The following is a 15,418-nucleotide window of genomic DNA, read 5'->3' as shown; positions in this document are numbered from 1 at the left end:
TTGGTTGTGGACAAAAAACTGTGATTTAGTGGAGATATGAACAATAACTTTTTTATTTTGCCCTCAAATTTCATTGTGGTGCTGTGAGAATTCGTTCATTGTTTGCATGCACGGTCGGGTTTTGACAACATGGCATTGTGCATCCTGTACTGATAAATACTAACCTCTAACAACACACACTATTTCAATGAACATTTATTGTCGATGAATTATCTCCTTTGAAAGAGCAAATACCAATCAAATGAGGGTATTTGGAATGATGATTTCGCAGCTGTGGAAATGGGTGTTCAGAGATGCTGGCCATTGTTGAACCGACTGTAAATAAACAACCGCATTGCCTAAAAGTCTTCGTTCGCCAATGTACTTTTGGAGTGGCAACGGTTCAAGACGTTGTAAAGCAAACGAGTTTTGAAGTAGCCTTTTTTTAAAGGTACAGATGGCCTGTAGGTCTAGCAGCATAGGCGGTCTGGGCGAATCTCACATATATACCGCAAATATCAATCAACTGTATTTTAATTTTTCTGCACTAAATGAAGAACGATGACTCGACAGAGGCACTGCGTAAACTGCTGGTGGACGCTTCACTGGCAGCTGCCAAGGCAAGCCTCTCTGATAACGAGGACGACGAAGAGGACAACGACGAGGTGGACGACGGTTTGTCAGCATCGGATGATCCCTATACCAACACCACCTCGGCATCGGCCTCAACCAACAATACCGAACCTGAGGAGGTTGAGAAGGCTGAAGAAGCTGAAGAAAGGACCCTTCGCCAGACCGACACCGACGAAGCCTCCTCTTCGTGCTCCTCTGCCTCCTTTGACGCCGGTCTCTGCTCCTCCTCCACCACTACCACCACTCCTACCACCACCGCTGCTTGTGCCTCCTTGCCCCACCGCCACCACAACCACCTGGCGCAGGTAGTGTTGGCGGCACTAGGGAGGTTGGAAGAGGGTGAAAAGGCTACGTGGGTGGAAGAGGGCGGAGATCTATGGACGAGCCCTCTTTCTGAGTCGGAGCGAGCACGGGTGCAGGCGGCGGTGCCGCGGACTGCGATGCCCCTCGTTCAGTGCTTAGCCCAGGACCTTATCAGTGCTCAGGCCCAAGTCAAGCGGCTGCGTTCGCGTGTTCGGCGTCTTGGACAGCGAGTGAGTAAATTCCTTCTGATTGAGTGAATTCCCCCTTATTAACTCTATTCCATTTATTCACTACCTGACCTAAGTTTATACATTGATTTATCCATCCATCTTTTCGACCCTCCACCCACCTACTCCTGTTTCAATGTAACCATTTGCTTTTTTTCACCTATCAAGTCACTTACATCAAGCAGTACAAAGCCTTGCCAATCTGCCTCTTTGTAACAGTTTGTCCATGGAATCATTCATTCATTTGTTCATTCGTGCATTTATTCATTCACTCACTCATCCATTTACTTTTCTGTCTATTCATTAATTTATGCATTAACTTGACACACACCTATCATTTCCAATTACTTGTGCGGTTTCATTCTTTTTCGAGTGCTAATTGTAATCCCTCTGGTATTAGGGACTTTCTGGACTTCGGTTTTTTATACATGCGTGTGTTTCTATCATTTTTTAGTGGTCTAACCAATGCTTTTGTGAGTTATTTGAATTCGCCAGTCCCTTTTAGTCCTGGCTGAGTAATTTCTTAGTTCTTTTTATCTCGTTGAAATTGCAGGCACAAGTTTTGAGGGGTTCGATTAGAATTTACATTTCAAAATGTAGAAACAAGCAATTTTAAACTTTGTCTTCTAATTGGTGAAGGTTCACCTACGGTGACCTGAGTAACGAAAAACCAGTAAGCTTTAACGTGGCCGGTATGCCATCAACTTTAGACTTGGAGCAATATTTCATCTGTGTGCTTGGAATAGTAGATCGTGTCTTCTCAGGAACCACCGAATTTGGTAGACCGTCTTACCCCTACAATGTGTTAGATTCGGTTCTTTGATATTTGTTTCAAATTCATTAACTGACCCACTTTGTTTTTGTCCCTGAACATTGCCAGTTTTACCATGCGTACTGCCGGAGTCTCAGAGGCATTTTGATTACTGCATTCCAGATGGCCCACAAATCAAATGTGGAATTAGTTGTCACTGACTTTTTCAATTGGTTATACTTTCCAGTAAATCTAAGAAATATGCATGTCTGCAGACCAGGCACATCATTCTAAGTCTATCTTCTTTGTTCTAAACTCAACCGACATGTTTTAACGCAAGATTTGGTGCGGTTAGTTATCGTAAGGTAATAAGGAATAGGAGGAGTCACATATTTGTGACGCTGAGCTCGAACAAGGGAATTTAGGAATTTGATAAATGAGTTCGAGTCTCTGGTACCTTGCTCACAGCTACCAGTAATTGTCAATCTTAATGATTGTTGCTATACCACATTTTAAATGTTCGAGTTTTATTATCGCTAATTGCTGTTTTCCAGAGTGTCATTTTAAAGGCCCTAAGCTTTGCTAACTTGGGAACTGCTGTGCATTATAAGTAGAGTGAGGCATTCGCCTCATTGGTTGATAATACTGTCCAGTTAGCAGCTTTGAGGAGGCACTTTTTGTACAACTGAGGTTTAGTATCCTCCCTCCGAAGATATTGAATTCAATTCGTAATCCACGCGCGCCACCTGTTGTGAGGGTTAAGTGTCGCTTAACGAAATCACACGAAATCCCAAAATTCGGATCAGATTGGCAGTCTCTGTTCACATGACTGACTGCTATCCTTCTTCCTCGTTCGTGTTGCTTGCGTGTGAAATTGTTACACCTAACGTCCCTCTCTTTCATGCGCATCCTCACCCGCTTATCTCTCTAATTGATTACCAAATCATTTACCACTCGCCATTTTGTGTAGCAAAAAGATGCTTCCATAATGTCATTTATCTATAATTCCAGTTCAAAGAAGAAAGGTGTTTTTTGCCAAATTTGTGCTCCCCAAACAGGGGTTATTTGTTCAATTTTCTTCCCAATTTAAGCCTTCACTTCACAAGTGAGCCCACATCTGCTGCTCACTGTTTAGTAGCGTTCTGGAACGCATCAAGCAATAAACTGGAATCCTTTCTATGGGTGTGTTCACTTTGTACTTTAATAGGGCATACGAGCTTTGATTTACTGGAAGACTGAAGGAGAATGTGGAACCGCAATGGTAAGTAATATAGAGGCAATATTTTTGTAGGCGTTGGAGGATGCCGAATTCAGGCGTTAGCAATGCTAAAAGTGATTTCAATATTTAAATGTTTGCGGGAGCAAAGTTTTGCCACTCAAGTTACCTTTGATGCCAAAGGATGTGTGCAGATGTTCGTAATTAATTTTTTTCAAAATAGTCATAGAGCTGGCTAAGTATCCACGATGTACTGGATGGTAGGATCCTTTGGTTTGCAAGTGGGTCTACTTTATGCCTACAGAAGAGTTGGTGACCAGCAGCGTGGAGGTATGAGCAGAGTTGGGTGCCGCCAGTCTGAAAGCCAAATTGCGGGTAATCCTCAGGTCTGCGTAGCTAGTTGAACGGCTTTGTAGATATGGTTGGAAGATCAAGGGCCGAGACGATATGGTTAGAATTACCTGCATTTCCGGTACCATGGAGTCATAAAATACACCATTCACATCAGCGTAGCTCTTAACTTACTCCTTTAAAATGTGGGAATTCATAAATGATTCTCTCATAATGGTGTAAAAAGGCCGAGAAGACTTAGAAACTGAGAACGATCAAAAGCACACATCCATTGAACGTCTGCTGTACCAGAGGAGAGAATGATGTTTTGGTGTTTTCCGCTTTTAGTTGACGGACCAGGAGGCTGCAGCGGACGAAGCAATAGAGCGATTGTGTCTACGCTGCCACAATCTTGAGACGCGTCTGGCTGATGCGCAGACCCTAGCCACCGCTCCCACCGCTACCCTCGAGCTGGGTGGTACTGAGACGCCGTCGCCTTCAGATGAGAGAGGTCGCCTGAGCCCGGTGCCGGAACAGGGCGAAGACACCGAGGAGACAGAAGAGGAGACAACAGCGCCGACGACCTTGACTGAAGATCCCCGCCCCTGCGACATCCAAAGCAAATACTCTTCCCTCCTGGCACTGTATGAAAGTGCACTCCAGAGGTTCGCTGTCTCAAGGTCTTTTCATCCTTACATTACCCAAGATTGACTCCGTTCTTTTTCCTTTCTAATAGTGAAAACTTGAAATCCCTCCAACATTTGAAATCTTACGTCTAATATTTTTATGACCAGTATCACATTTGTTACGCCTCGATTTTCCTATCTGGGCGAGTTCTTTCTTCACTTTTTGACCATTTGCTGTTAATGTTGGTTGGCTCCAAGCTTGGTTTGGTCTGGAGTAAATAAATAAAATAGGTTTTTAGCTATTAGATTGCTTGGTAAAGTAGGCAGTTACCAAAAGAGGAGAGGTGAACGTTTTTACGGCAAATCAGCCAATTTCATAAAGCACTTGATTTCATTTTCAGCGTATTCATTGCGAAAATTAGCCTCTCTACCGATTGGTACTGCCGTGCCAAGGAGCACTTTGAAGAAGTAGGGTCGAAGCCTTTTTTGTTAGCCGCTTGACGCTTGAGGAGGTGACAATTCCTCAATATAGCCTGAAGTTATACTTGAACATGGGTGATATTCTTAGGTTCCAGGATTTATCATCGATTTGAACTCTCGGTTCTTCCATCTTGGTGCTCATCAGGAGGGTCAGTCTTTTTTGTAAAATCAGGATCCATTTAGATAAAATAGAAAAAGTCCAATATAAGATCGCGTGGACTTTTCCCTCTTTTCCCCTAAGTTATCCTTAGCCTGGCGTTGTCTGACTCACTCTTGGGATGGGTTGCCAATCAAGACTTAAGTAAATATTTTATAAATAACTTCCTTTTTTGCCCCTGCATTTTGACTGATTACTGAATTTCGGGATTCTTGGGGCCACCAATAGTTGTAAATGCCTTCTGCTTAAAGCTACCAACCTTTTTGGCTCCTGGAACCGTTTTCGCCCTCCACACAAGGAAGAAGCCCATCACAGGATTGCAAGGAAAATGACATGAAGCAGTAGTTGTCATAAAGCAAAAATAATTAACCTCCTTCTCTCGACCCATCATTCTCCCCCAGATTTCGCTCTTGGAATAATTCGTCACCCTTTGAAGATGGAATTAGCTTTTTATAGAACCTAGAAATGTGATACGTTTTGAGCTCTCTATGCTCCCACTCTAGTGTTTGGATTACCCAGAATGGCTACTTAAGGCCTCTTAACCACTTCGTTTTCGCTAAGGCGGTAGATCAATACAAAACATCCATCCATCCATCTATTATTTTGATGGGAATAAGGCGTGGCCTCCTCACCAAAGTACGAATGGTTGTTTTGCCTTTCCCCCTAGGTCATTATCTTTAAAGTGAATTTTGACCAAAATATTCCTGTAATGAGTCATTACGCTAGTTTCGACCAACTTTTTATTGGCAGGCAGCCGATGTCTGTTTTCAATTTTATATCTTCCTTTCAGTGAATAAATTCAGTATTCCTGATGAGTAAATAATCACCATCAGCAATATCCTGTTTGGTGTTTGAATGTGTTTTATATCAGTCGTAAAATTGTGATGAGAAGGGAGTATGGGATGGTGGGACTGACTCGCCATTAAAGTACAGACGATTAATTTCTCCCCTCCTCCAGTTAAATTAGGAGGCAAGTGCAGTTTACAATTGACACCCGATTCTTAACGTCAATAATGTCCTTCGGTTAGAGTTTTCTTGACTTTTGTTTCATGGCATGGAGTCAGAACGTCTTAGAGGCAACCAATTATCGTGAGCATGCCCTTTTAAAGTTCCCTAGCCCTAGTGAACTTTACTATGTACAGATTTAAAGTTTGAGATGAGAGTGGTAGAATTAAGCATCAAAGTATAGGTGGTGGTTAATCCTTTTCCCCTTAGTAGGTAAATTATGGTTCAATTGGCTTCTAGAGGAGGCCGCTACACTAGATTTTATTAGGCTAGTGTAGTTCAGATTTATTTAGGTTTTAGTTCCAATTTCAATTTGTTTCTGGGTTTTGGAAAAAGAAAGTAATTTTTTTCAGGATTGCTTCGATAAGTGAAATAGAGATTTCTGGGTTTTGTCCTGCCCTTGGCGAGGTCGAATTTGTCCTTAAAATGAGTCATCGTGCAAGATTTACCCTAGGGATTACCGTTTGAAGTTAGGACTGTGACCTTCGAGTTACTCATGAAGACGCTACAAGCCGTCACACGAGCAGGTAGTTGAGCCTCGGAAGAGTGGGCAGACTCGGGTAGTAAATGTTGTAAATAGGACTTCATGACATTAAGGGACCGTTTTTCCTCTTTTTTTTTATTACAGGGAGAAAAATTTAAAACGGGATCTTGCCAGCGTTCGTGAAGATCAGGGAAAGGTTCTGACCACCACCGTGGAATGTCAAACTGATAGAGTGAGTTACCCTCGCCTCCTTTTCGCACAATCAATGAATTTCTCTTCTTGAGGAGAGAGATCTGTTCCTGGCCACTTTCCCCATTTCGGATAGAACGTCATTCAACTGATTCAGATCATAAATATTTATAACTGTGCGTTGGTTGCGTTCATGCCTATTCGTTCTCGTGCATGCAGTGTCGGCTATTTGAGGAAAGCACCTGTTGAAAAACGAGGAATTTGGAAACCATTGTGCTACTACAGGACTCAGTAAACTCGTAGGGAAAACCACTCGATAGAGCCGTCGTCGGTTCCAACCACTTTCCCCAATCAGCTTTTGAAATGACTCCACCTGTTACTAATGGCAGACGTCCTTCGTATCGTAGGCTTGCTATTGATAATCCACCAGATATGGCTCCTAGTACGGTAGCGTAGGGGGCTTAATTTAGGTAAAGTGAGGATGAAGGCTTTGGAAACAGCATGTTCCTGAAAACTGCTGGGTCGGGTAGGCTGTACGGGTAGGAAATGAGTTTCGGCGATGCATGCGATTTTTTGTGAATGGTTATCTTGATGCAGGCCTTAATAATTACTTTCAAAGTCTAGACTTAAACGTCTATATTAATTCTACGAACTTGCAGGAACCCGTTGCCGTTGACGAAAGCTAAGAATGGCGGAAGAGGATTTTCGACAAAGGGCTTTTAATAGTCTGTACCACCTGAGTTAGTATCTAAGACATTATAAGGAGTGTAAATTCGGAATTGCTTTATGCAGAAGAGCGGAGAGACTAGTATCGTAGGTGCGGAGTCCGAGCTTCGTACCACTATTTGTGTCTACTTCACAGAAGACTGGAAAGGGCTGGAGGAACAACATAAAATTAAGTAATTTTGTCGCCAAGTGGCCGACACACTCCATGCGTAGGCTCCTTCATCAAAATTTTCCATGTCCTTTTTTTAGAATCCGGAGTCCGAGGAAAATTCGACAGTGGAAGAACGGGGTAGGTTGATATGATTACTTGTTTGCAGTCCTTATAACCCACAGCTTCCCTAATAACTCTAATGGGAAGACTCTTTTGTGTTTTGTTGACTCATTGCCGTCGTCATCGTCATTAGATTACGAAGATGAGGATGAATCGACCTGGCAAACGGTAGTCAGACGACCGAAGAGTGGGCCTCTGGTAATTCTCGTGCATGACACCAACCTACTTTTTTGTTGCCCGCATGCCCTAGCATAGACGAGAACATTCTCAATGCGGTCGCCTTGCAGTGATTCACGCTTGCGCTGCAATGCACTTCTGATAAACACGGTGGTGGTTACTGTCTGCGGCCAGTCACACGGTTGTATGTGACATATTCGATTCTCATGGGCAGAGTCACTTTTAATTTTGGAAGTACGCCATCATTTTGGTGGTTCCAAACATCTTTACTAATTTTTTTTTGTCAAATTGGGTAAATTTGAAGAAATTACAAAATCGGGGTCCCCTCATAACCGTGGCGCGGCAGCGTAGCCGACTCGAAATATTAACAGTTAATGGCTGGTGTTTGGCCGGTCGGGGTGCGGTTGGTTAACACGCGGTGCAATCTGTGGACGGTTGGGAGTCGTTACACTCTTTATCTTGAATCAGCTACACAGGAATTCTGAACAGAGCCGAATTGTGTGATGACTAGTTGCAATGAGGACAAAGACTGAAGCCTTGGCCTTTCGAGTTGACAATCATACAAATGCACCGTATTTTTACCCTTGAGGCCTCGAGATGGTTTTTCCCACTAGTTGCAAATGTTTTGCACAACAGTGCGGCACTGAAATACGATGCATCAATGTAAAGCAGCCTTGTGGAGACCCTGAACTGAAATTCGGTTGAGTTGTTTTAGCTTGATGTTGATTTGTACTGCTTGCATTCACATCCCGAAGTTGGTGTAAGTTAGCGGCAGTGAATTGCGTCGCGGTCATCGTCCAGGCCACACCCAATCAGCCTGAATGAAATGACAAGGCGAAGTAAACAATCCAATTACTGGAGGAGAATTATCGTGCAAATTGAGCCACTTTCCGCCTTTCAACCTTGTTACATTACTGTTTTTTGTGTAATGCGGAGTGATTTTTTCAGAACTCCTTCGCCAAATTGAATTCATGTAAATAAATACTAAAAAGTTAGTGTTTTTGGTTTAATAGTACCGCTATCTGGAGGCGTTTTACATCACGTCTTTAGGCGACACTTGCACGATCCAGCATTGCAATTGCATGAACGGGACTCTAAGATGGGAAGGCTGCGTGGTCTTTCACGGTAAAGCTCTCTCAACCATAAGTTTTCCGGGTCCTTGACTGACTGAACCGGGCTTGGCACCAATTGTCCTGCGTCGTGGCTTACCTCCTTACAATGTGGCAAAGGCGGCGTTGGGGATTAATGGCTGGTGCTACGACGAAACAGTATTTTGACTGGAAATTGGGCATTTCACAGTTCATCAGTTGATAAATTTTCCAGCATGGCTCGATCCATTAGACAAATCCTCGTGCCAATTTATTCAGGATCTTGTTAGCTTGCGTTTTAGCTATCGCTCGCCCTCTTCTGTAATACGTTGATTCGAATCGACTGATTGACAGGTTGATTCTGCTTGTCACAATGCTCTCAATTCTCGTTTTCTTCATCGTCACCGTTCAGTTTTATTAATTTTCAGCATGATACTATCATTTGAATTGAACCTCACATTTCATTTGTTCCCCGTTTCTCTATTTTGGTTTCATCACCTCTGTAGACGCCTTTTGCGTCCGTCTTACTGAACTTACATGAATTTCAAATCACGTGCTTAAAATATCAAAGATATCTACTGTTTAATACTCTTCTAGTAAATAAAGAGAAATGCAATAAATATCGTTTTAGGATTTCTTTCAAAGGAAATTGGAGTAGCAACAGCCTACAGCAGATGTTGGACCTGTATCATTGTTTTGCAGCAACTCATGATGATGCTGTTGCATTACTTGAGCATGGGTGGTCACGTTGCAAATCGCAAGTCTCTCTAGTGCCTTTGTTCTTTCCCCTTTTTACCCTCCAGCCCGCCCCAGTGATGACCGACGAACGAACGATAGCAGCACCACCCCTGCGACCGCCCCCCATCCCCGTTCAGCCACTCTGCCGCCCCGAGACAGTGGTTCCTCGTCCAGCCTCTCCGAGATGCGACAACACAGCAGCCTAGACACCGACACTCCACCCCCGCGTCCCCCCAAACCACTCTCCTCCGCCTCTTCCCTCTCCTCTACCATCGCCTCGACGGTCGCGGATCGCCTGAATCTAGCAGCGCTGCCTGAATCGGAGCGAGAGCTGTTGGATGTGCAGAACCACTTTGTCGATTCGAACTCCAACCATCTGCATGAGTTCTACATGCAGCGCATCCGTGTCGGCACGAACGGAGCGTTCTCTCGGAAGCGTCCGCCATCTCGCTCTTCAACCATTGTGAGTCAATCGCAATGCATCTTTATTTCCTTAGTTACTTGGTAGATAAATCACCCATTCTCGAGTTGAGTAGATCTAAATTTTGTGAGGCGGTAAGAGGCGAAGGCGACTAACACTTGCCAAAGGTATCTTGACTTGTAAGGTGAATTTGACTGTGTAAAAGTATCTGAAGTGCCACATGAGTGTTTAGTTTGTTGATCTCCTGGACTGCCTACTTTCTATGCCAAAGTCGAAAGCTTAGTGCTCCAGGTACCGACTGAAGATGCCACGGAACATGGGAACACGTTTGCCAGGTTTTTTCGGTGCTGTGTGGAATTAAGATAAACATCGAAGTGCCGCAAGGCCATCTGATGACAGGCATGCGATATTGAAGGGATTTTTTCCTTTCTGATGGCTTTTAATCTCGACCATGCCCGTAACCGGTAGTCGGGGGGAAATCTGCGTTAAGATGTTATCAACTAGACGAAGCATAGAGCCAAGGTACTGTTCTCGGGTGGAAAATTACTACCTCCAAAGAAGTGACTACTGCCCTCTTTCAACACTCATGACTGGCATTGAGCGTTTGGGATGCCTGTTGCGAATCAGCATATCCTTACCTTGTTGTAATCAGTTGTCACACAGTTGGAATCCGCGTCTCCTCAGTTTAGTTTAGTTTCGTCACGGCGATCACTTTCGGTCAAAGGCAGATATTTATTGTTTGTTTTTTTGCGTGAAATTCATTCGTCTTCTACAGCCTTGAAAAGTGAACCACTCAGTGCTTTACCGTGTTCAGTTTTTTTCCAAAAAAAAAAACATTCGTCTTCAAAACTTTTTCTCAAATCAGTTCTTCCAGACTTGGAAGGGGTAGGTTCCGTCTAAAATGGATCAGCGACTAATAAGGCTATAAGTGCCTGCAGATTACAGTTTTTTCCCAAAGATAAATTCAGGAGAGAAAGCCTTGTACTTTAATTATTCGAAGTGTAATTAAGCTCATCCTATTCTTTCTATTCTAGCAAACATCCATCTACGATTCACCGCTTCTGAACCCGTAAGTTGGCGGAGCCTAGCTACACTGATTTACATTCGTTTGTTTAAATCAACCTCACGTTGTCTTGTATTCTTCTCACCTTAGAACCACCTTCTCCTCTACTTCGACTCAATCAAATCGCAATTCAGGTGGGTTTTTAGTCTGCCTTTTTTGGCAAGTTATTACCCAAAATGAAAAGGCAAGAAGCAGCCATTTGTGTTTCTGACATGCGTGTTAACACAATCGCGAGGTGGTGGTGTTAACTGGCCGTGACTCACCCCTTGCAACTGCTACTACCTCAACGCTTCGTTTATTTTGAAAGTTATGTAGCAGTAACACCTACTTTTCACTTTCTCCTCCTCACATAATGGCACACGCTTGTATTTCACAGTCTTAAATTAATTTGCCTCTTCCTTGAACGTGGAAATACCCGTGCGATGGTCAGCTTGCATCACGCACATTTTTTTCTTCTGGTGCATTTCGAAATTTTTTAATCTGCAGTCAGCTTCTCGTTCAGGACACCGGTGCCCTTGTAACAGCTATATGTGACCTTTGGCGGTTATTCTGTGCCCTTAAATACTTCAATCTCCTGTTGTCGCCACCTGCGGTGGGATTGGGGGTCCACTTGTGGAAAATGATGAGCCCCGTCTCGACAGGCATGTTTTAGCGACAGACAGATTTTCACAATAAGCGTTTCATGCATATTCTACTTTCTAAGTATTCTGCGAAAACAAATAGGTTTTGCGGCTCACCAAAAGTTGCATCCATGCCTCCAGTATATGTTCACCCAATCGTGGCAGTTTTAAGTACCTTCTTGATTTATTGTGATCCCAACAGTTACTGAGCTCTTCAAAACGGGAGACATCTGTCTGCGAAAGCCTAATTTAAGTCAAGGTGGGATATATTTAGTGATCTGTGCCAGTGTATATTTAAGCAAACTTTTTCTTTTACTCAATAGAGGAAACCCTGCTTTAGGCAGAAACAAATGAATGAATGCGAGAGCCCATTTTTCTAGCACGGGAGTGCTACTTAAATCCTTCAGTAGGTGTTCTCGACTGTTTTGATATTTATAGAATGCAAATCCAAAAGTGGATCGCTGAGGAGTAATGCGGAGTCAACAGCATCGCAACCACCTCTAGCCGCATTTGTCCCTCATTCCCAATCACCCTTCCGTGTTCCTCTCTCGGGCCTTCGTGAGACGATTGCAGGTATCGATTCACGTGGCGGTTTGGTTCAATCAACGAAACGCTCTTTTGGTGCGCACGCATATATTCATGTATATCTCATACTTCCGTCCAGGCTTAAGGTCAACCAGTGAGGTGTTGCCTAATCCAACTTCTTGTCCCACCACAAGTGCACCTTCACTTCCTATCTCAAGAAATTCTGCCTTCTATCCCGCTGGTCCGCAGCCTTTGGTAGACCCCTTCCATGGTACGCTACTCGTTCTCTGCACAATGCATCGAGAATACCTAATTTGATTTTCCCTCTTGCAGATGCTCAAGCCTCTTCCTCTTCGAATTCCTACCAAACCATGCCACAACCCCACCGTCCTTCTCCAACCGAGGTAAATCCTGCTACTTTGCCATTATTCAAGAACGTGCCCCATTTCAACAAATTTTACAACCTGCAGCAGAGCGTGCGTAGCCCAAACTGGATGGAGTCGACGTCGCAGGAGTGTCAGAACCGCTGGTCCCTTCTCCATCACTACCCTCGATTCTCTCCCTCCTCTGGGTCTTTTCACACCTCGCCTGCTAAAAATGTCGTCCCGGCAAATATCATCAGCAACTCCGACATCATCGATAGAAAGCCTGCTTTAACTCGCGGCACCGCAGCACCCCTCTTCCCTTCGAAACACTCACCTTTGATCCCCAATACTTTTCAGAGCTATGGTGGTTGTCTTATTTATCTGCCAAACTGTATGTTATGCAGCAAGTTTAAAAAAATTAATAAATAGTTAGGGGTATTGTTATCCGCCTCTAGTAGGTCCAACCATCGACACAGTTTAAAGCGTCATTCGATCATATGGCAAATCTTGTGACATTTTCATGGTCCTGAAACAGTGACTACTCCCTGTAGAGGATACAGAAATGTGTAGCGCCTAAATGTAACCAATTCTACTGTCAACACAACAGAATCCACCTTGAGATAATGCCGAAGTAGTTGCAAACAGACTAGATCATTGCAACAATGATTTTGGAAAACTAATCGGCCCATTGACATGGTGTAGTTTAATCAGATCTGGATTGCAACTACCAGCCGACATTTTGGCGTTCTTTAGATATTCTTTTATTTGCCCTTTATAGGTCTTGATGATCCGCTTCCCTACTGAATTCGCGATCTTCCATAACTGTTAAATAGCGTTTGTTGACTACCCTCTCTTCAATTAACCAATCAATCAGTCAAACAATCAATCACAACCTACTCCTGCCGCTACCATCCTTTTATGCTCTTCAACGTCTGTATGTGTGGGCTCGTTATTCCAACGTATACGTATACCTGTTCCCTCTCGCCCCATCTCCACCTCCTTCCCATCCACCTCCGCCTTCCAACTCTGTTATCTCCCCCTACTCCTGACTGGGCAGCCCAAATCTCGGTAGTGAGTACTGTATCGTGTCGCCATGTTATGAAAGCATTTGAATTGCATTGAGTCTGTTCTTCCTCTTGTTGTCGAAGTTGGGGAGCAAGGAAATCCTAGCGTCGACTTTGGTAGGCTGAGAGATAGATTGAGGCTATCTTATGTTCTCACTTGACCTGAATTGATTAAAAGGGGTTTTTTGTGGACGAAAAGCACCGATAATTCCCGAACTAATTTGTCCCAATCCGCATCATTTCTTTACAGTTACGACGGTGTTTGCAAGGTGACCACATGCTTCTGTGGAAACTGGGAATTTCCATCTCTTATTATTTAATTAAAACACGATTTCCAAAACTCATCATCAGGTCAAAATGAGATTTCCTCACGACAGTAAGCTGGTCCAGGGTTTCTATTCAATCATCTCAGGAGTTCAACACAGTACACGACGATAAACATACTCCCGGACTCCTTTTAAGTGCCACCTCGGTCTGTGAACCTCCATCTGCTATGCAGAATGCCATAGATCGAGAGACCTTGGTTAGTACCTTACAGTAGGCTACGGTGAAGATGCAGCAATTACACGATGACCAAGGTAGTTGTTACTACCGACTTTTTCTGTAGAAGGAGGAAATTAGTTAGAAATTTTCTTAATTCCACAGGTAAAATAAAGAGTTGCGAGTAGTTTTTTGTCTGACACTTCAACCTAGCCTCGTGGCAAATAAGCGCGGTGGTGTCATCATGTCAACTTGTCTTAATAGCTTCGCCCCACAGCATAAAGAAACTCTTGTTGTCTCCGGAGCAATATTCAAGGTGTGAACATCAGTTATTGCGCACAATGCAACTGTCAGTATTCATAGAGGACTCGTCATCATCATCGGGAGGAACGCTTGAGTCACCTCATGTCGGTCCTGCTTGTATCGTAGGCGGTTACACTACACCTCTTACTGTACCACAGAAATTACCGGTTTAAAGATGGAAATTCGATTTTAAAAAGAATTGATCCTCATCATTTCACTTCAGGATGGATAAAGCGACTTCCCTCTGCTTTTTATTCAACAATCCTACTTTTTGGCATTATAATCGGGTTTTTGGGTCAAGTGTAACATAAAGTCTAGATGTCTTAGGGCTATCCTTCGAAGTTTACTACGCCATGGTCATCAACCGATAGAACCAGAGTTGAGCATTTCTGTAGCGCCTGAGTTACTCCCCAAGATGCGCGACGTGGGAGTCAAGATCTCACTTGATGATTATCCCGAAAAACGAAGAGCATGATCAGTCTGAACTACCAACAACAAGCACCACCTCACTATATTTTGAATTCCGAGTTTTCCGTATAGTTTAACAACGCACAACTTCATTTGTCTAATAAAGTTGTGATGATGGGCATCACAGAAGAGCTAAAGGCAGCCTATGCGAGTTATGGTAAATGCAGAAGACTGAGACGTCATTCCCCCCTGACCGTCTCAAGAAGCAGCCCCTAGCCAGCAGTGAGCACCGGAGAGTATAGGCTTGTGATCTCTTAATTTCACTGATTTCTCACATAATCGCAATTATGGGTCCCTAAGCCCACCGTGCACCTTGACTCCCAGCTTGTACTTACAATAAACCTTCGACTTAACTCTCTTCCTCCTCCCGCAGTCCTTCAACTGTTAAATCCAATTTCGTGAGAATCACTCTGCAACAATTTCAGATGCGGACCTTCCAGAAGTACAAACAGTTTGTCCTCCGTACTTTTTTTCGTTTAAAAGTCGTTCTATATATCTCGATTCCTTTAATATTTATCGAGTAAATTCTGTATTTCTCATAAAAAACGCAGAATTATACGCTTTGACTCGATAGCACTGCCTTAAAGAAGAAATACGCACTTTTAAGTGGATGAAACATCCCAGAACAAGAAACTACTACGACAAAAGAACAACCAATTTATTCACACAAAAAGATCACAATTTTGGTGAAACACCACGTAAAAAGTGAAAAGCATTCGTGCAACGCAT

The 15,418-nt window shown here is 43.5% G+C and overlaps 2 protein-coding genes across 2 annotated transcripts in view; both read left to right on the top strand. All coding sequences in view use genetic code 11, as the record gives it.

The window, feature by feature from the left end:
• EGR_03202 (hypothetical protein) overlaps window positions 1-1,449 on the top strand; it is a gene marked incomplete at both ends in the record, with an annotated part of 2,965 nt that extends 1,516 nt beyond the window's left edge. Inside the window, one exon of the mRNA XM_024492451.1 lies at window positions 1,311-1,449. Within this exon, the coding sequence (XP_024353125.1) occupies window positions 1,311-1,449 (139 nt within the window). The remainder of the gene's footprint in view (window positions 1-1,310) is intronic.
• A 627-nt stretch (window positions 1,450-2,076) lies between these two features.
• Window positions 2,077-15,398, top strand: EGR_03201 (hypothetical protein; the record flags this gene model as incomplete). Its single annotated transcript, XM_024492450.1, has 8 exons — window positions 2,077-2,160; window positions 2,905-2,998; window positions 4,365-4,533; window positions 6,336-6,409; window positions 7,424-7,575; window positions 9,149-9,389; window positions 10,454-10,686; window positions 15,264-15,398. 8 exons carry the CDS (start codon window positions 2,077-2,079, stop codon window positions 15,396-15,398), a joined length of 1,182 nt encoding a protein of 393 aa, XP_024353124.1.
• Window positions 15,399-15,418: the final 20 nt, after the last annotated feature.

This window comes from Echinococcus granulosus, assembly GCF_000524195.1.
Source record: "Echinococcus granulosus chromosome Unknown EG_S00016, whole genome shotgun sequence".
Taxonomy (NCBI): Eukaryota; Metazoa; Platyhelminthes; class Cestoda; order Cyclophyllidea; family Taeniidae; genus Echinococcus; species Echinococcus granulosus.
Note: the sequence above shows the minus strand (reverse complement) of the source record. Positions and strands in the feature narration are given on the sequence as shown.